This window comes from Channa argus, chromosome 10 (assembly GCF_033026475.1).
Source record: "Channa argus isolate prfri chromosome 10, Channa argus male v1.0, whole genome shotgun sequence".
Classification (NCBI taxonomy): domain Eukaryota; kingdom Metazoa; phylum Chordata; class Actinopteri; order Anabantiformes; family Channidae; genus Channa; species Channa argus.
In genome coordinates this window covers 27,431,150-27,452,197 of record NC_090206.1, presented here as the reverse complement: position 1 = coordinate 27,452,197, position 21,048 = coordinate 27,431,150, and the positions used below count along the sequence as shown (strand labels likewise).

At 40.1% G+C, this 21,048-nt stretch overlaps 1 protein-coding gene across 5 annotated transcripts in view; it reads right to left on the bottom strand.

The window, feature by feature from the left end:
- The window catches only part of LOC137134335 (phospholipid-transporting ATPase ABCA1-like), a 32,548-nt gene extending 12,922 nt beyond the window's left edge, over positions 1 to 19,626 (bottom strand). For 3 of the 5 annotated variants that reach the window (XM_067519037.1, XM_067519042.1, XM_067519041.1), the window contains exons 1-14: positions 19,470 to 19,626; positions 16,518 to 16,641; positions 15,663 to 15,756; positions 11,379 to 11,520; positions 10,987 to 11,105; positions 7,377 to 7,498; positions 6,973 to 7,188; positions 5,294 to 5,383; positions 2,827 to 3,067; positions 2,428 to 2,567; positions 2,229 to 2,345; positions 1,947 to 2,141; positions 1,075 to 1,280; positions 74 to 250 (exon numbers count right to left, since the gene is read on the bottom strand). In XM_067519037.1, the coding sequence (XP_067375138.1) occupies positions 74 to 250; positions 1,075 to 1,280; positions 1,947 to 2,141; positions 2,229 to 2,345; positions 2,428 to 2,567; positions 2,827 to 3,067; positions 5,294 to 5,383; positions 6,973 to 7,188; positions 7,377 to 7,498; positions 10,987 to 11,105; positions 11,379 to 11,520; positions 15,663 to 15,756; positions 16,518 to 16,583 (1,925 nt within the window). In that variant the 5' untranslated portion in view covers positions 16,584 to 16,641; positions 19,470 to 19,626. Of the gene's footprint in view, positions 1 to 73; positions 251 to 1,074; positions 1,281 to 1,946; positions 2,142 to 2,228; positions 2,346 to 2,427; positions 2,568 to 2,826; positions 3,068 to 5,293; positions 5,385 to 6,972; positions 7,189 to 7,376; positions 7,499 to 10,986; positions 11,106 to 11,378; positions 11,521 to 15,662; positions 15,757 to 16,517; positions 16,642 to 19,469 lie in introns of all 5 variants that reach the window. The other 2 variants (XM_067519039.1, XM_067519040.1) reach the window with 2 other exon arrangements.
- Positions 19,627 to 21,048: the final 1,422 nt, after the last annotated feature.

Below are 21,048 nucleotides of genomic sequence, written 5' to 3'. Positions count from 1 at the left end.
AAGAAAAAGACATGGTTAGAGACAGAGCAGTGAGACAGGTCACAAACTGATTACATGCTGTCAGTGTTCATACATGTCATCCACATAGCAGGGGTAAGGCATCTGCTGGATATAGACACCGGTCTTCTCCTTGGTGCCCGTCACTGCTCTAATGATGCCTTGCTCAATGATGTCCTGCAGGTACAGGAATCCACCCCAGATGTACCTCATGTCCTCAAATGGGTCGGCACGAGGACCCGGGTCCCAGTACCTGGAGATTTAATGCTAGTTTAAACAAGGCAGGTGTGATGAAGTGCTGCTGACAGGGTTCCCCTTTACAAATCTACACTATAAAGAGACAATACAACCTCTCAAAGTATCCTCTTTTTGCTACCGCCGGTCATATGACTGAAGATCAGATTAGTGCCATTCACAAATTTCATAAAGTACAGAGCCGTCAGAGTCCTAAACAGACTGATTTTAGCAGAGAAATTTTATTTAAAATTCATAGAGGTTTTATCTTAATGAATTTGGAGTATAAATATGACAACCTTAATACTAAATCAACGTTCTATTCACCATGCAATCATCTCCCAGTTTAGTGAGAGGTACTTTTAAATTTTAGCATTTTTACTGTTACTTACTCTAGTTTGTTTAGAAAATCCAAATAAAACAGACAGTGATTCAATGTTGTAAAAAAATGAAAAGGTGAAAATTTCCTACCATTTATAGGCACTGTATCTTAACCCCAGCCTAAACTCAGCACTGAACCTAATCCTGATTTTAATACATTATCCTGTTTCTAAGCCTTTAAGCTATGTTAAGCTAACAAGAGGCTGGTTTTGTCTTTACTGTGCAGCCATTAAACTGGTGTCAATCTTAAAATTTAACTTTGACAGAAAGAGAGGAAGATTCTACTGAACGATTCATTTAACTCTAACAATGAATGGTGGCCATGGTGAGGACCTGCTGGCCATAAATGAGACATGAGTCCCCTGTAAACAAACACCCACTCAGGCCTCTGTGTTTTACTGCAGGGTTACTGAGGTTGTTCCCACCACTCTGTAACAGGAAGGCTTTCATCAGTGTCCTTACGCATCTTTGATCTTATTGGTCCGCTCCACGTTGTCAATGTCCATGCGAATTTTGAAGTTTACTTTAGCTGGCAGCTCAGTGGCATTGGGGGCGATGTCTGGGAACACGAAACCCGCCCAGAACTTCCTGTCCTCCAGCAGCACCATGGACTTGTTGACCAGCCGCTCCTCGGTGGAGACCGACTCCAGTTTGTCCAGGTTCACACACTGTAAACACAGTTCAGGTCAAGTGATGTTCCATCACCAATCAGATCTGTTAAACTGCAGTGTCATTACTATACTGGGCGTACATTATTAATAATAAATCATTAAAATGAGCATGTTCAAAGGGACATCAACCAGGCCACTTCCAAATGTAATGGATTTAATAACTGTCAAATATAAAAGCCTGAGGTCATTTCTTCTCGATTTCCTTCATTTTCAGGAGCCACAGAGACCAACAAACAAATGGATACGTAACATCTTGTTGGATACAGAGAATCAATAGGCTTAACAGAATGAATGTAGGAACATTTCTTTAGTTTGGCCACAACCAGCTTGTACTGTTGCTTGTTAGACAATGTTAGAGGAACCAAACCCAACGGCTCACTGATAACCTGGACCAAGACTCAGAGTTAAAATCTGGAACAGATCTAGATTTATTACTGCTGTAGAAAAGGTTTAAGGTTACAAAAAACATATCTGCAAACATTTGCAGTTGTAACATATTGTTTTATTCATACCAGGTTTTGGAAGATCATTGGTAAATTTTGGACCCTTGAAAACCGAAACCTGGCCCCGTGGGGACCAACAGCTGATCTTCAGAAATAACCTCTTACTGTTTTAAATTGGAACTTCAGACCTAGTATTAAGCTCCAATTCAGCTTCACTGACCTCCATGAAGCGGGAGATACTCATGATGGCCTGGTCGGTGTCGTTGAATACCTCCCTCCAGGTCAGGGCACTGCCCTGTGGCTGCGGATCTTCTGCTTGTTTTGACAAGAAGTTGGAGACATCTGCTACGGTCCAGTCAGTGTCAGACAGGTGAGCATGGAAGAACCTGGCAGTAACATTGTTCTTCAGCAGAGTCTGGAGGAAGGACAGGAGTGAGGGGGGTTGAGTGATGACTTTATCACAGGAAAATCTCATTTCAGCCAAAGAGTAAAGTTTGTTTACCCGGATCAGATCCATCTGTTGGCTGTTCTCCATGAAGTTCCACACTTTGGGTTTCATCTCCTCCCACATACCTCCCAGGTCCCTGAATACACCTAGCTCCTGGAATGTCCGATTCACCTGAATGTGTCAAGGAAACAGGTACAGATGAGACAGACTCCTCCTAACGCATGAAGTGGTAAGACAGGAAGTGAGGGCATACCTCATGGATGATCTTCTGGGTGGCAGGGTTGTGAGGGGTATATAGGATCTTTCCCATCAGCAGAGGCTTCAGAGCCTGCCAGATCATTCTGGACATTGGGTTGGAGTCCATGTTCTTCACCAGATTGTTACAGTATGGAGCTGGAAGACACAAAAACAAACTAAACACACAGAGTCACTAAACTGAGAGCTGTTGTGTGTCTCTTTGGTGTGTCTTTGTTGCTCTTTTATGTGTTTTGATATTTGTTTTATATTTTTTGCAATTATTATCTGTCTTTTTATTGCTGATTTTGTGTGTCTTTGTGCAGCTCTTTATAGGCATTTAACCCTAGCACCCCCTGTACAAGAAGCTCTCCTATTACCTTCCCGTCAGACTGAACTAAAATAAGTGTGGACTCACTGGATGAGTTGTCGTAGGGCGTTGTTGCCTCGTCTTCACTGCTATTGTAGTTTCCAAACATAGCCTTGTAGTTGCTGTCTTCGTACCAGTTGAGGGATTTGATCTGCAGCCCACCACCTTCAGGATGGCCGCACACAATCCTGGAGACCGCTTGGTACATGGCACTAGGGGATGACGTGGCATTCTGTGTCAGGAAGACGATCTCGTTCCTCAGGTCGATCCAGCTTTTCATATCAGCCAACTGGAGGCACAGATATGGGACTAGTCAGAGACACCGATATGGGACTGGTCAGAGACCCCATACAGTACATTTGTCTAAACAAATCAGACTTGCTGCAGGTCTTACTGGGTGTTAGTAATTCATGTTGTAGCAAACGGCTGGTATTTTCTAGTATTAGAGTATTAGAGCTCTGCATGTCTGAAAACAGCTGCTTCCTGCTAAAATTATGCTCAGAGAGACTAAACCCCCAATAATCAAACTATCCAGGCACAAAAAATGAGCACCAACAAGCCCTGTAAAGTTTCAGCTGATTATTATGGTTCAGCACTACCACAGACTCCTCAACATTAAAAGCTGCTTTAATACCACCAAGTGGAAGATACCTCCTGACATTAAACTGAAACTGTGAATCATAAATTTGTAAAGTTCAGGCAAAAATTGCAAACATAAATCAGGATTTTCTTATTCATGCAGATGCTGCCTTTAATTACCACCAGAAATATGACAAATAAACAATAAAAGACTAATTTCTTTGTATGAGAAGCAGTGTAAAGTACTACCAACAGGTAGAAAAGTGCTATTTAAGTTCAAACCATTTACCAGTTTTTAAAAATGTTTTACCAGGTGAGCCCTAATTCTAAGAAAATCCTAACTGTACTGCAGGAGTTTCTATCAAATAAAGAAATAAAATTATTTTTCAAAAGTCGTAATCTTTTGAGATAAATGTCAAAGGTCATTTAAATTATTGTCATAGTTTTCTAACCCTAACCCTTAAAAATAAAAATACATAAATAAAGGTTATGTAGTCTTCCATATTTAAATGTCAGATGGTGAATCAAATATTAAAAACTTTTTAGCCTGGATAGAGAGAAACAAAAAACTGTAATAAGTAAAGCTGTAAAAGCTTTACTTATCTCAGATGTTACAATGAGCCAGAAAACAGGAAAAGTAGGACAAGAAAAGGTGAAACTGAGAAGAGAAGCCTCGGCCGGAGCTTTGTTTCCTGCAGGATGCACAGAGAGGAAGAGCTGGAGTTTACTGCAGGTCAAGTGCTGCTAAAACCGCAGCAGAAGTGAAAGACACTTGGCCTGAATCTAAGAGAAAGATGACTTGTTTAAAGGAGCAGAAGGCGGATTACATTTAGCACGTCTGTAGTCTGTGTTCAAATTTGAGATTTAACAGAGTTTGTAAAAAGTTTCAGCATTATATCACAGATGCCACAGAGAGAACTGTGGCAGACATGGGTTTAAAAGTTTAAATAAAGTTTGTTTCAAATGTGACAAAAACAGAAACATGACATAAATTGTGTCACTTCAGCAAACTGATGTTTTGTTTCTGTCTATGTAACTTCTGCAAAATTCCAAATCAAAGCAAACGCTTCCTGATTATCTAGACTTTCAAAATAAAGCGCCACACTTGAATTTAGAAAAACATGTTTATATAGTTTAAAGGATCAACGTGTAATTTTTAAAAAATGTACTTTAACTTACTTGTAACTAAAAAATTCCTATCTCACAAGCCAACACACACACACACACACACACACACACACACACACACACACACACACACACACACACTGGGTTAAAGTGAAAACATGTGTCTGCTGTGTTTGGTTAATGTGGATGCTGAGTCAGGAACTCTGAGAGTGTGTGTGCATGCGTGTGATAACCTTGTGGTGAAAAACAACAAACTGGGTCAGTTTGAACTTTACTCCCATAATTAGATAATCAGACTGTCCTCATTGTGACTGTGTGAAGATTTGGTCCAATTTTACATCCACTTTTCTCCCAGTCTGTCCCCCAGTAAAATACCTAATTTCCCATTGAACCAAACATCAATCTGTCATGTTGCAGCTTAAATCTTAAAGCAGGTCTGTCCCCCGTGTTACTGTGGGTGAGGGACATGCAGCCATCTGCAGCATCTCAGTGGGACACTGAAGGGACACTAAGGGAGATGGGGACAAACACTGAGTGTTTGCTGTTCGTTCAGACTCTTAGGACTATGAAATGAAAACCTGCTGAGATGGGGAGTCTTTGTTCAGCTGCGAGCTTGTCCATCTCTGCTTCAGGAAAACTGCTTTTATCTGAGATACTGAGACCTGCCAAGTAAACCCAGTGGCCCCGGTCCTGGGAGACTCTACTGCACTCTACTGTGAGATAAATCACACATTGTCCTGTCTTTAACACACACACAAACATGTTGCTTCACGTCCTGTCACTGGACAGGTAATCAACTGTTTCTCACCTCGACGGCAAGAGAACCCAGACTGTCCAGCAAGTTGTTAGTCGCTCGGGCCACCTGTCTTACGGCATCGGAGTCTGACTCCACATCCTTCTGAAAAATAAGAAACATATATGAATAAGCGACAAAGTCAAAGTACTAGATAATTAAAAGGAAATTTTCAAATTATTTTATTCTCCAGAGGTTTTCTGCATCATGCTACAACAGGCTTCTGTCACATTAAGTGTAGTTGTTTTAAATTCTGGCCAATCTGCTTTAAATTAGTCCTGCTGGAGGCAGACGTCAATCAAAGTTACAGGTAAATAAAATAAAAACAACAAATCCCCAAACTCCATAGTCTAACTTAAGAAACTAAATAATCTACAAACATTCTCAACATGTATGCGTCCTTCTTTTAAACACAGTTGAAAAGTGACCTGACGTCAGTGGAACTGCAGGTTAGAGAACGTCAACACTTCATTAATTAGAACAAAACTCATGAAAAAGGAGATATTCTGGAAGCTAACACATCTGAATCCTTTGACTGCAAAATTAGGAGCTAAATATTCAGTAACTTCTAGTAAATTAATGTTACTTAACGTGAACTGTTCTAGAACACATGGGCAGCTGATTGTCTGAATGAAGCCAACATCTAAAGCGTGTAGAGTGATTTTATCTCTGTTTTCTTTGTGTTGTCATCCAGTTTTGGTGCGACAGGGTCCAAGCTTTGTTTAAACACAGTATTGAAAGGAGAAACTGGAGGATTTCTCTGACTGTAGAGAAGGATTTTACAGATTTCTGTCTCTGCCTCTGTGGAAACTTTTATCTCAGACAGAAACACAGTTTGTTAGTTTCAGGTTCACACAGCTGAAAAGCAGCTCGTACATTTCTGCAGACAAAAGAAGCCGAGGCCTCGCTGACTCGCTGACGTACAGCTCGTTGTCAGACCTCCAAGCCTCCAAAAACTGGTCTCCAGGCTACGAAAACTGAAACTGCGAGACAGGCCGGGACAGGCCTCCTCCCACACACCAAACACACTGAATAGAGAACCAAACACACCTTGACTTTGTGTCACCTAAACAGTGAGATTCAGGTGAAAACACCTCCTCCCTGTTTGTACAGGACTCAAACAGCACTTTTTATACATTGGTAAAACTTTTAAGCATGAAAGAAGAAGAGGGGAAGACTCCAGTAACTGGGTTGATCAGGTGATCGGGGAACAGTTTCACATGTACTTAGGATACCTAGTTATTGAAAATCCACAGCAGCACAGTATTCTCAAAAGCTCATTTTTACTGTGGAAGCTCACATATTTCAACTGTGTGGTTTCAGTTTTAGTTTGACTTTAGTTGGAATTCAACACAAGGAGGCATTGCTAAATTTAATGATGTCTGCTTTCATCCAGACACTTCACAACTTTCCCTGTCTGCAGACTTTTGTCCTGCACATGTTGAAATAAGTGTAGAAACAGCAGTACTCATATACACCAGAGAAATCAGAGTTATGCAGCAGAACTCTTCCAGGTTTCTCTGATCCCGTACACCTGATTACAGGAACCAGGTTTTTGTTGAATAAAAGTACTCAGATGTTGTATGAAGACGGCGGTGATCTGGTTACTTTAGTTCATATGATTGTTGCCGATCCACATGTGGAGTATGTACCAGATTTAAGCTGATAGTCAGTAACTGAGCAGGTATGAGCACCTGTGTTTTTATCAGGATGGGTCTGAAGAAGTCCAGGTTGTTCAGGAAATGGTCCTCAGCACGGTTCAGCCAGATGGGTGCCGCCTCACAGATCACTTCCTGGACCTGTGTCAACACCTGTTTGTCTGAGATCGACACAAAGTCCTCCAGACTATGCTTTCCTCCTTTCCTGGGACACATTTCCCTCAGGTGGACTCCAAAACCCCTCAGGAGGACCTAGGACACAGAGACCAGTATGTGTCAAGTTCAGGAGATTCTGGATTATATGCTACTCTCTGACTTTTCTAAAACATTCCGTTTAGATTCTTGGAATTATTAATTATTTATTATGATTGAATTAAACATTGAATGTCCTCCTGTCCTCTTGTGTCTCTTAGGGACAGACTAAATTGAGAACCCCCCACCTTCTCCAGGTTGATGTCAGCCTCTTTGATCTGCTGGACTATGTGTTCGGGAAGCGAAGCATTCCTCAGCAGAAAGGTTGACAGAGTCTCATTGTCTCGCAGAAAATGCTTCACCTTGAATCCTAAGGGACAAGAAACAGAAATGGATGAGAGAACCGAGAACCCTGACATCAACACCTGACATCTGCAGGTCAACTGCCCTATGCTTCGTCAACTGCCCTGCACTTCATTGTGCCCTGTGCTTCGATCTAATCGGATGACACAGATACCTGAGACTACTTGGACTGTCAGCCGGAAGTAATGACCATATTTGACATTCTGGTAATAACTAGCTGAGCTTTCTTTAGATGTTTTCCAATGACTGAGATCATTCACCTTTGTCTCATCTGCATGTTGTCACATGTCTGTGGACAGGTTTTCACTCAGGTGGGGTTCACAAGAAGCACACAACACACACAAACACACACGGGCTCCCACCCAGTCTTTTCTTCTTCTACAGGTTTAAACAGGCAGCTGAGAATGACAAAGAGAAACTTCTACAAACTGGTGATCACAGAAACGTGTTCAGTTCAACATGCTTTATATCAGCAGATCTGATGATGGACTGGTTGTTCTCTGTCTTGATGTTTGTACATGGACTTTATCTAGAACTCTGTCTAAAATGCTCTCCACCAGACTTTGGATCAGATGAGAGAAAAACTGGCTCACTGGTTTTATTTCCCACAACTCACAGCTTCCCACCGGAGGAAATTGACTCATAAACAGACAATTACTCAGTAAATGGACTGGAAGATGAAGATACATTAATGATCCATTGAGAATAAACGTGAAACATCAGCTTTACTGACATACAATAACAGCTCCATCAGTTTCCACTCTTCCACTCTGTTAATGTAGAGTTTTTTCTTCTTCTCGGCTGCTGTTGTTGGTCTGACAAACAAAATGCAGCAGATCCCAGTTTGTAAGAGAATGAGCAGAACATACAGAGGCCTCACATGGAGAAAATGCTGACATTAGTGATGGGTCAGTGGTCAGGTGGAGCTGTCTGACATCATCAACTCTGAGTGATGTGATTGGTCAAATGAAGTTTCTACAACATGTGGAGGCTTCACATTTTAAAAGTAGTCACCAATCGACATTTTAAAATTAACCTACTGCAAAACGTGTGCTGTTAGTGTCCCTGACACCTGTTGTTAGTCTTCACCACATTCAGCCCCACAGCATTATGCCTCCACCACCATGTTTAACTGTGGAAATTGTGTTCTTAGGGTTGAAGGCTTCTCATTTCCTTCACCAAACAAAAGCAGTGTCCATGTGCCTAAGCAGCTCAAGTTTGGTGCCACCTAACCAAAAGACAGACTTCCAAACTTATACCCATGCTTTGAATGTTCACGGCCAAACTTCAGTCTGGCCTTAATGTGATGTTGTGTGAGCAATGGAGCTGGGCTCTAAAGCCCAGCAAGATAAAGAGCCCTCCCAACAGTCAAAACATAGAGTCCTAAAGAGGCCAGTTCTGCAATGTTCTTGGCAGAGATCTGGGAATTCTTGTTGATATCTTTGATTAACTTCCTCTCCAAAGTTTTTGAAATCTTGGACTTTGGAGACTTTCTGGTTTATTTCTAACAGAATTTGTCTCCCTGTGCTTTGCAAATGGCAGTATAGCCTTGCCAATTGAGATTCTGATTTCCAAACTGATTCCTTTACTTTATTGCTACGTATTACCAAGTTTTTAAGAGTAGTCCCTGTCAATTAAGTGTTCAAGAGCCACTAGCTCTGTTCGTTGGACTATCTTAAGTTCGGTGTTGATTGATTGCCCAGGTGTGGTTTGAAATAAAAATTAAAACTCACCTCATTTCAACTACATTTAGTATGATGCAAACCTGGAGATTTATTTTACACAGGGACGTTAACAATAATTCATGTTTAACTATATCAAGTTTCATAAATGATGGAAAAATTGGGCAGAACTTAAAGGAACCATTACTTGGGGGTGATAATTTCAACCGGAAATGTTAACGAAATGACATTTATTAAATCCATTCTGCTTGACTGATGGGTGATGAGTAGAAAGTGATGAGGTCAGGGTTGGCTACAGAGCTGCAACAGTTAAATCAAACTTCATCTGGAGCTGATTCAATGATTAATTTCAGTCATATTCTGAAACTGTTTCCTGCTGCTTTAACTTGGGAGTTTCCTGCTGAGAAAAGGTGTCACCATTCAGACCCAACAGTCCATCTGTCAGCCAAAAAACTCTGCCGATACAGTTGACCAACAGGGATCGAACATGTTGCCCAGGTTTAAGGACCTGAAGTGAACCAGTCCAGATCTCGTCTCAGAGCCCCTTGTGTGTTGGTTCAGCTGCAGAGCAACTTGTTTGAACTCTGTGACGCTCAGCGTGATGCTTCTGAACCGGGCAGCAGAAAACTCAACGTGACAGGAAACAAACAGAGAGGGGACACGCTGAGTCCCCACCCGCAGAGCAATAAGGTGATGGACATTTGTCTCATTAACATCAGAACTTCTGTTCAGATTTCAGTGGAAAAACCACCAAAGGCTCAATCTGACCACAGACACCAAAACCACCATACAGACTTAAAAAGACAACCCACAGAGACTCACAACCACCAGAGAGATTCAAAACCAACACAGAGAGAGTGAAACAAACACAGAAAAACCACCAGAGGGCCTAAAACCCACCTCACCAAGACTCAAAACCATAACATAGAGACCAAACCCACCACACAAAACACCAGCACTTTATTATTGCAGAGAATAAGGACTGTGATTTACTTATTTTAAACCTTTACTGATTTTGTACCCCCAACTCTCTAGATCTGTGCCCCCGTCTACCTTGGTCTCTTGCTGAGGCAGGGGCCTGAACCAATTTAGAGGTTTCCTCTCCCACAGCTTGGGGGCTAATAAGACTAATAGGTATACCTGCCACAGCTCGTTCCCCCGCCCACGCGCACATCTCAACCTCTCGTTCTCACGAATAAAACAGGCGTCGGGTTTAATGATCGAGGGAATAAAAAGAAGTCCGCTTCAGTTCCACCAGAGGGAGGGGGGCTGACAGGTTGGAGCAGGTACAGAAAAGAAACACCCCCCCACAGCGAGATAAAAGTGCAAATTAACACACAAAGGAAGAAAATTCTTTATGTTCAATGAGGCTGAAAAATCCAACCAGAGGGGGGACACTGAAAAACTGTAGAGCAGAGCAGACACGTATGAGTTGAAACTGAGTTCAGACTGGAACCTGGTTCAAGTGTTCACATTAGTTTTATATATGGAGATAAATTTAAAGTCTCCCACAGATGTTTTACCACACTTCATACAATCTGTATTTTCAGTTTTATATAAAACTAGGACAACTACAGAAACACAAAGAAAAAGAAACAAAGAGTCATAGTTCGACACGGCTGATCAGTGTTTTCTCTACGACCTCTGTATTTGTGTCATTTCACTCCGCTCAAACTTTATGAAGTCTACATCACATTATCATGTGTTTCTGACAGTGATAAACCCGATGTCTGAGAAAACAAACCGCTGAATTGACCCAGACCACAGAGTTTAGTATGACTCAGCAGTGATGCTGTTTCTGGGTGTTTCCTACCTGACGGACTGCTCTGAAGCGCCTGCAGGGCCTCAGCCAGCTCCTTGAATCCATCCAGGTTTTTATCATTCTGACTGTACAGAAGAATCCTCTTGCTGTCCGAAAACAGACGAGAAATTCTGCGAAAACAAAGAATCAGGTGAGTTTGTTAAATGTCAAAGAATCAGAGCTGAGAGTGTGAAACATGTTGGACCTGAGGACGAAGGTTCAGGAAGAAGATGCAGGTGTAATAAACTATAACGAGGTAAAATGTCCTAAAAATGTCGCTTCATTTACTTTTATTTTTAAAAGACTCCTTCAGCTTCAGTAACTGCTATGATAAAAAAGTTATTTCTGGTGAGGGAAAATGTGCGGGTGAATCAGTTTTTTAAGAATAGCAGTGTTGGTCTCACATGGAGTCGTTGAAGTTGCCAACGATTCCCGGAGACTCGCCCGGAGTCGGGTTCCTAAAGCAGGGGTTGTTGGCATTGCAGAGGATTCCCTGCAGCCAGGGCAGCGTGCCAGCAGATGGCATCGCCTTGTTGGGAAAATGACCTGCAGGCAAAAAATAAAATTTAAATAAAATCAGTAGCATGATAGAAACAGTAAGACCTCAGAACTGCAACTCTCATCAGTGGAGACTCATGGGATATGTAGCTTTTTATTGTTTAAAACTTTGCTTGTAGAGTCAAACTCTGCTTATTCTGATCAGAAAACAGGAAAATGTCTACTGGGAGGACAATTCTCAATAACTACCAAGAAAGTACTTATACAAGTTTATACTTCAAGTATTCGAGAAGAGTTCTCCCTTCTGTGACAATATATGAACATAACACATGTGTTTCTTGCAGCTTTTTCATCTTTATCTTCTGCTGAGTTGGAACAAATTGTCCATATGTTCACCTGGACTCAGGTAGATAACCTGTGATTTGTTTATTATCACGTGCAGCAAAGCACCAGTTACACTAGGTCTTCTACGACCTTTACCTCCCCTCAGCTTTATGTTGAATGAAGACTATCAGAAAACCTTTAGGACTGCCAACAGGCTGCTTTCTAATCACACAGATAAGATAAAGACTGGCTTAGACTCACAGGACAGTTACCTGCAGAGGTGAGTAGACAACAAAGCACACGTCATTTGTCAGCATCAATCTAACCAGCAACTACTTTAATAATCGATTCATGATGGAATCATGTATAAAACACAGTAATTGTAAAGACTTTATTCAATTATTTTTTTAATCTGTAAATAGAGAAAAGCGCTGAGTTCTGATATTTGACCTAAAGGAGACGTAAGTGTTTGCAGAGACACAATATCCCTATTAGGAAAATGGCTTTAAAGCCTTCCCTGCATTTCAGTTTTCCAAGATGTTTTCTGCAGTGAGGATTTTATCTGAACTAACAACACTTACAATACATTCCCCTGAAGGAGCAGCCACATGAAGCTTGTAAGGACTTCTTTCTTTTAACATTTTATACCCTGAGTGTCCACAATCCTAGATATTTCTAACCTGTTCCGTAATCAATCTATTATTGCTGTAAAACGTACAGTAAAGGTTCTAAATTTAAATCTCCAATAAAAATATGTAAATACTCAGAGAAAATGTAGTTAAAATATTACAGTAAGTAAAACCACTCAATGCATAAAACTGTGACTAGTGTAATAATATATATTATACTGTGTTATCGTCTGTGTATGCAAAAGTGTAGACATTTTAACCTATGTGTGCCGGACTGAAGGTAATAGATTATTTTTTATTTTCTCAATGACTTGGTATGTTTATAAAACTCAGGAAACAGTAAGGTCCTTCACTGTTTGTTTTAACATGTTTTATGTGTTTACATGAACATATATTTCAAAGTTTTGTTAATTATGAATTTACTGATTGTTCATCTGTTGGGCAGTTTTATTTGTAAAAAGGCTTCTCATTGTATAAGTTGTTGATTTATAAGAAACTGATGATTTATAATAAACTAAACTGTAAATAAACTAAAGCTGTCAGACAAAGCGGTAGAAAACAAGTATTTCAAATGTGTCCTTGAGAAAAAATAATTGGATTCCACCATGATAAGAATCATGCGATTTAACGCTTAATAGTTGACTAATAAAGGAAAATTTAACACTTTGTGAGCCAATGTGCTGCTCTTTTTTGGGAGGGTAAATTGGTCATAGTGTTTCTCCAAAACTTACAGCTCGTCTCTGAGGCACAGGAACATTCAGTTAGCTCCTCAGAGTCCTGAGCTGTTTTAACGCAACGAGTTTCAACACGTCTGAGCTCACATGGTGCATGAATCACAGCAAAAATATTCCTCTAACCAGGAACCGATAGCATGTCAGGTCCGCACAGCTTCTGCTTTTACATGGTAGCAGAAGGATGATTATTTTTGCAGAACAGTTTAACAAAGTTTAGTCACTGCATCTCTTAATCCAAACTCTCCCTGAACCCTGATCCGTAAAGAGATACTGATTCTTAACTGATATCTGGAGGAGCTGTGGGCCAAGTTTTATTCCTGCTGTAATTACGCTTACACGACGCCTCAGGTGGCTGTTTTTGCTGCTGCTACTCAGAAACACTACAATTATCAAACCAGATCCACTTTTTATTCTTTTCCTCGACATTAAGAAAAGTCCTTTAATTTTTTGGGCATTTTTATATGAAAGTCAATTTGTACTGATGTAGTTTAGCTTTTACATGTGTTCTTGTTTAACTTTTTTACTTAAGCACATGTAAATTCACAGATTGCTATGCTGACGACACACAGATGACTCCACTGTCTCGTCTGCCTGCCTCTGACATCTGCTTGGATGAGAGAAAGTCATTTCAACTAAACCTCTATCAGACAGAAGTACTAGTCTTCCCAGCCAGACCTTTAATACAATCAGCATCAACTTAGGGTCTTCAGTAATTGTCTCCACCTAGTCTGCCAGAAATCTGGTGGTCATCCTCAACGACCAACTGAGCTTTACTGACCACATCTCTTTTATCTGTAGCGCAGGCACTGGTCCTATAGCGCCTCAAATACTGTGATGTTCTACTGAGAGAGCTACCAGCAGCACAATCAAACCCCTCCAAATGATCCAAAATGCAGCAGCACGTCTCATCTTTAATCAGCCAAAAAGGACACACATTGATTCTCGTAGTACTTTACTTTAACGCCTTCTCCCTGACTAAAATTTTTGCTGCTTTGTTTCTCTTTTATAAATCTCTTTAGTTGAAAGCATCTGTCAAATGACTAAATCTTAACACATTAATCTTAAATGTTTACACATGAAGCTTAATTTACATCAAGAATGTTAGATCGTGTCCAACCACTTCTCCAAAATACTAAAAGTTTTTTGTCACATTAAGCAAAGAAACGTAGCAAAATGCTAAACTAAAAACTCTGCATAATTGATGTATTAATAAAATACGGCTGCTGATTAAAATTCTCCCAGCCAAATACTCAATTAAACCAACTGTTAGCTGCTGCTCTGCAACACTGCAGGTTTAACCCTTTGGTTACTTGGCTCCATACTGTGTAACGATTGTTAATTCTCCAGCAGCCAAAACAGACAGGGTTCAGGGAGCAGAGAACACATTTGTGCTGAACTAAGGTTAAACTCTTTCTACTGCAGGTGGAAACACAACTTACATAATTCCATCACTACTTTATTGATCCTGAATGGAGCTCTGTGACCTTCACATGGTTTGATAATAATATTACAGCCCAGTGATAACAAGCCATAAACTAATAAATAACACAAAGATGATGCTTCATTCAGACCTTTAATTTGAAATCCTGCAGCAGCCTGTTCTGCACTTCCAGCACTGGGACGATTATCAATCAATAACCTTTGTTTATCAGCGATCAGTGGAACTCTTGGTGTCAAACAGCTGATATCAGATGTTCTTAAAGGAGCAAGGGTCTGCTGGTAAACGGGGACACAATCACTCCCAGCATGTACCTGGCTGCCACTTGTGATACTAGAGCTAAAGGGTCCTTGTTCTAGTAAAGGCCAAAAGTATGGGGACAACTGATGACAGCCTCAGTATAACACACATAACAGTAAGATTTAGCTGTGCTCAGACATGCATAGGCCTCTGCCTTAGCTGTTTCTCAGTAGCCAGGACAACACATGGTCAAAAGTAAGTGGACAGTCTAACACTATGCCCAGATTTATTGTTTCTACAACACTAAAAGTCAAGTACAGAAAGTTCAACATTAAGAACAGTCTTGAGTCACTAGTCTTTATAGAAACCCAGTATCAGCCTGACTGCAGTACCTAGATTGAACTTGTAGACAAAACATTAGAAAGCTTTCCACATATTTGTTTGTATGTATTTGTATGTGGTTAAATAAATATCTCAGCATATATATGTCAACAGACTGTTCACCCGACTGTTCACCCAAACATTGTTAGGTGAGTGTGAAGGGTAATGTTTTTTTTCATTGTGTCGTATTTGTCAGTTATATATCTGTAACGGCAAAAAGCAGCTGATTGGTTCACCTGCAGATTTTCTCAATATATAAATAATCATTTAGTCTATGTTAAAATGTTTCTAATCAGTACAACGTTCCAAAACCAGCTGACTTAGTTTATTGTAAAAATTAAATTGTATCTGGAGAAAAAGTCTTCAGCGATGACCCTCCAGTGTGAACTGGTCTATTGTCCACTGAAGGCTAAATGAAAGATTTCAATAAAATTGGAAACTCACACTCATGCTGTTCGTACGGAGGGTAGTTCAGCCGCACGGAGATGAGAATGAAGAAGATGAAGAGCGGCCAAAGGATCTCAACAAGGAGCTGGAGCTGAGAGAGAGAAAGATATAGAGATTCAGCCAGAACCAAGACAAGGACCAGTATGCATTACATCACACTTACATGCTGTTTGCATTTTAAAAGCTTCTTGTCAGACTTATTAACAGACTGTGAGCAGGAAGCAGCTTCATGTCTTTGTTATTACAAGTCATTCATAATTAGTAACTCGTTGTGGGTCGATTGACTGCCCACACACGTCAGGAGACAAACATTTAATCACTATACAACCTGTAATGACAGATAAAAATTAGCTTTATTTTTGGAGCTAATATGAGATTTTACAATTGCAACTAGTCATTTATTATACTTATATCCAAAGCAACTTAAGAGTAGAAGACACTAGGGACAATTTGGGGTTCAGTGTCTTCCCCAGGGACATTTTGACATGTGGCCAGGAGGACGGAATGTTGAACCATTTCCTCCAGGGTTCATGGAAGACTGATCTACCAACTGCGCTACACTCGCCCTTTAACAGATGCAGCTTCCATACAGAGAATCAGACATCTGAACCCAGACTTAATGGAACAAGTTCAGTCAGAGCTGATTCACATTGTTTAATAAATTGTTGAGGAAAGTTTGAACTCATTCTCACGTTTTTATATTGTTTTAATACGAAATAAATTCAGCTGAAATTCATGTTTCCTTTATAAAATGACATTTTGCACAAGTCTTATTCAGACCATGTTTTTGAATAAGAAGTGCAAAAAATCACATAGCTGAGGAGGGAAGAGGTAAATCGGAGAGAAACTCACCGCCTGTCGTCGTCTGTAGGTGAAGTTCTTCCACAGCAGCAGACCCAGCTGTGTAGAGACGGACATCTCATGTACCACTGTTCAGCCGTGACTCTGCCTGATTGACTGTCAGCCTCTACTCGCTCTGCATAAACACACAGACGAAGGTCAGCCAGCATATGGTTCAAAGGTCTCGGGGTCAAAAGTCACAGCTCAGTTGTTCATTTTAAACCATAAAACTCTTCTTTAGGTTCAACATCACTAGGTAATTAATCAGTCAATGGTGTTTCTCCTCTTATCACAGCTGATTCAACTGTTTACTTACTGGTTTCACATGGATCTCTGTTGTCAGCATAATCATTATTAATACTGTATGCAAAATGTATTCAGGTTTATTTCTTTTTCTTATTCTTTGCACCAGTCTGCTTATGTACACTAATACTACCAACAAATACAAAACTATCATTAGTGTTCATCACACTGCACACAACTTTTTATATGATTTTTTTAAACTCTTTAGTTTTTGAGTAGCATTTCTGTACCTATCCTCTGAACTGAATATTCTCTGAAAACATTACTACATTGTGGAGAAAACACAGAAAATGGAATAAAAACATAAAATACAGATTACACCTAATTACCATGGAATAATAGCACAGGTGTACTTTATACACTGGACACTGAGCGGATACAGAAAACAATGTGTGTTCTACCTAAATGTCCCTTTACAAGATAGTTAGTTGATATGTTAATTGCAATACACACTGATTAAGTCCAAAGAAATGTGGCAGCGTTCAGTAAGGGATGGATTATGGAAACATGTTTCCTGCAGCTTCCCATCAGCTCAATGTGATCTTTTACTAACATCAATAATCTAGCTTTCATGACTAAGTAAGCGAGGAGCTTTATTATGTATGTTCGCGTTCATTATTCAGAAGCAGAATAATATCACAATCACAGGTCTTGCTCTGAGACAGGACATTTATCTTGTCTCAACCTTTCAGATTAAACTCTACCTGTAATCAAATTGTAGCTGCCAGGACATGTTCATACAACCTGTGTTTTCCCAGGTCATAATGAGTTTTAACCGAACTTGTTTTTTAGGAGTTACACAATGGTGGTTTAAATTTATTTTTGTCTCAGCATGTTGAAATGTGACACAGAAATTCTGATATGAGGAAGATAAAAAAGTGGAGCATATATCATTGAACACTGTTTGGCAATAGATATTTTCTAACAATGTCTGGAGTCAGCAGTTAATATAAAAACAGATTTATATTAAAAGATCTGGATCATTAAGTCAGTGTGATCATCAAACTGCTGTACTCTGGTTCTGAAGATAAAGAAGTCTGTGTGGCTGATCACTATCTGCCTAATTGATCAGACTGATGGGGAGGGGGGGAAAAGTGCACTTACACACTTGCTAATGTACCCACACACACTCACGCCTATGAAGACACTTTGATCCCAGTGTGCTGCTACAGCTTCTCCTTCAATCACAGGAAATACTCTGAATAATGACTGTGGGGGGGGGGGGGGGGGGGGGGGGGGGGTCATAAAAACCACTCACACATGGACAACAGTGTTCTTGAACTCTGACTGAGGATGATGATTGAATCAGCTGTTTGATCAGGGTCAAACTGTAAGATTTCAAAGATTCTCCACCATCTCTCACATGTTCTTGAAATGATGAGTTCAGTACTGCAATAAACACTCAGGTCCCTGTGAACTCTGATGTACTTTATCTTTTCAGATACTTCCTTCTTTCAGATACTTTTAGTAGCAGGCTTAAAAGTTCCTACAGAGAAGTAAGGGAAGGTGGAAGGAACGAAAAGCAAAAGCTGAAAATTGTCACACAGATCATGTGAACGGACAAAACTGAGACCTGAGATCACAAGAAACAACAGCAGAAAATAATTGTCTTTAACAGTTAAACTGTCGTCCAACACCAACCCCTTCTGCTGTGAACCTTTTACTTTTATGACTCATCTTATGAGGATTCTCTGAATTAGCTGCTTACAAATAACTTGTTCTTTGAGAGATGTGACAAAGAAAACGAGGAGCTCCTCACATCATTAACACTTCTGTTAAAGCATGATTGAACAGATGATTTTTCTATTTCCCCTGGTTTATATGACTTTTACAGACTATCCTGTAAATGTCTTAATGCAGTCTGAAAGAGAGAACAGCTGAGAAATGATTCGACTTCAATTTTTACGGAGATAAATCATGACTTTTTCTGATCACTATCTTGTTATATGGTTATTATGGGGGAGGCTGTAGCTCAGTTGGTAAAGCAGTCGTCCACGGACCCCAGGATCAGTGGTTATATCCCGGCTAGTGTCTCTGTGCAAGACACTGAACCCCTAACAGCCCATTCCCATCCCAAGCTGTGCAGTGCCGGTCCAAGCCCGGTAGTAATTGAGGAGGGTGGCGTCAGAAAGGGCATCCGGAGTAAAAACTGTGCCAAATCAACATGCGGACAATGATCCGCTGTGGCGACCCTGAACTCACGGGATAAGCCGAAAGTACAAAAAAATAAATAAAAATTAAAAAATTAAAAAAGGTTATTATAAAGAAATACAATCTCAATCAAACTTCATTGAAACACGAACCCCGTGGACTTTAACAACTGAACTCAGTCGCTATTCAAACAGAACAAAGTCTAAAAAGCCGCAGTTTTTCCTGCTGCCTTCACACAAACATCTTCGTGTTTTTCACCGTAATTAAAATAGACCTCAACGCTCTTTCCATTTGTTTCTACGCCCTTACACCGAACTTTCCCACATAAAGCGGCTCAGACTCGCAGAGACCTTTACTTTGTTCTCTGCTCCACAGTCGGAACCCGTCCGAACCGAGCAGTCGCTTTGGATTAAAACCGACCCGACTTAAAAACCGGTTTCAAACTGTGGAGCAGAGACAGGTACAGGCCGTATCCAGACAAAAAAGGTTAACAAGGTGAAAGGTGGTTACCGGTTATCGATGTGTTTCAGTCCCGGAGACGTTCTCCTCCTCCGCCACATTCATCCAGCAGCATCTGCCCCGCACGGAGCAGTAGCCGCCGGGCTGAAAAACTTATCGGTGTCAACACCCAATAATCAATGCATCACTCTGCTTCCGCTAAGCTCCTTCAGAGTAAAAAAGGTTTTCGTAGGAAAACAAACCACACCAGCGCAGAATGATATTGTTTTCTGTGTCGCTGACAATTTAAAAGCGACTCTAAAGATGCATTGTTATGTATGAAGTAGCCGTCAATTGGCAACATAAAGTAGATAAGATCAGTTCTGGTCACACTGCATCAATCAGAAAATCACATTCTATAGGCCTGTAGCTGGTATTATTGAGACGAACTGCTGAGTAATCCGTTTTTCACTACTTACTTTATGTATTGCAGGACTTTTACTCACTACTTATGTAGAAAAGTTTAAATATTTGAAAGAGCAAAAAGATAAACCATAAGTCCATAATCTCAGGGCATTTCTGAAGAGATATCTCGAGATTATGTGAACAGACGTCAGTAAACACTTTTTATATGTAGCTAATGCAGTTTTGTAAAAAGAAAACTAATGAGGAATTAATCGAGCACATCCAAGATCAGTACTTATCCAGACGTAATCGTCCAGAGATCACTTTGATTCAAAAAGTCCATCTGGAAATAACTGTTGCTTTGGCTCAACTTACATAGGTTTGTTGCATGTGGTCGATTTCAAAGAATAGTTTGATCTATTTAGTGAGAATAGTAACTATAGATGGTGGCGGACACAAAATATATATTTTTACTTTAATATGGATAAATATAAACCAGAACAAAAAAAAAAACCATAAAGAAAAAAAAAACATAAAGCCGCTAGCTAGCATGAGGTAGCTAAGCTAATGCTGAACTCAGTAGCTAAGTAGATACAGTCGCTAACATCAAACTGCATTGTTGTTAGCCCCTTTGCTTCTACTAAATCAAATAAAGCTGTGATATGGCTAAACTAGCAAAAACTTACTGTTTGTTTACATTTTGTCTCCCATTTACAATGTTTTCCTTGGGAAAGCTATCATGCAGAATTTTTATTTGCTACTGCTAAATTATTTCTTATGAGTCTGTATTAACAAACTTTTCTACTGATCAATATGTAATTTAAGGCCTAAAAGTCTGTATAAAATTAAACAGATCAAAATATTTCATTGTTTCATAACTTTCATATTACTTGTCAGATACATCTAACCTGGATTTTAACTCGAAAGGTGCACACTGATCGTAGTTCCGGTCATACTGAGCGAATGTTGACATAGGGGGTTACTGTCAGTCACCAAGCAACGAGATTGGTCTGTCACAATAAAAGACAAACTATGTGACGTTTCACAATAAAAGACTTTCCACCGTGATTCATCTCAACTGGGAAAGTTACAAACCAAAAACATGGACCATTAAGTTCACCTTAGTCCAGGTTTCCTGGGTAATAACTGGTACCATGAAGCTGGTTCACAGCTGGTTCTTTCCTGTAGCTGTGATACACGACAAAAAAGACTGATATAGGGCTTTGTCACAGTGTGATTGTTGTGA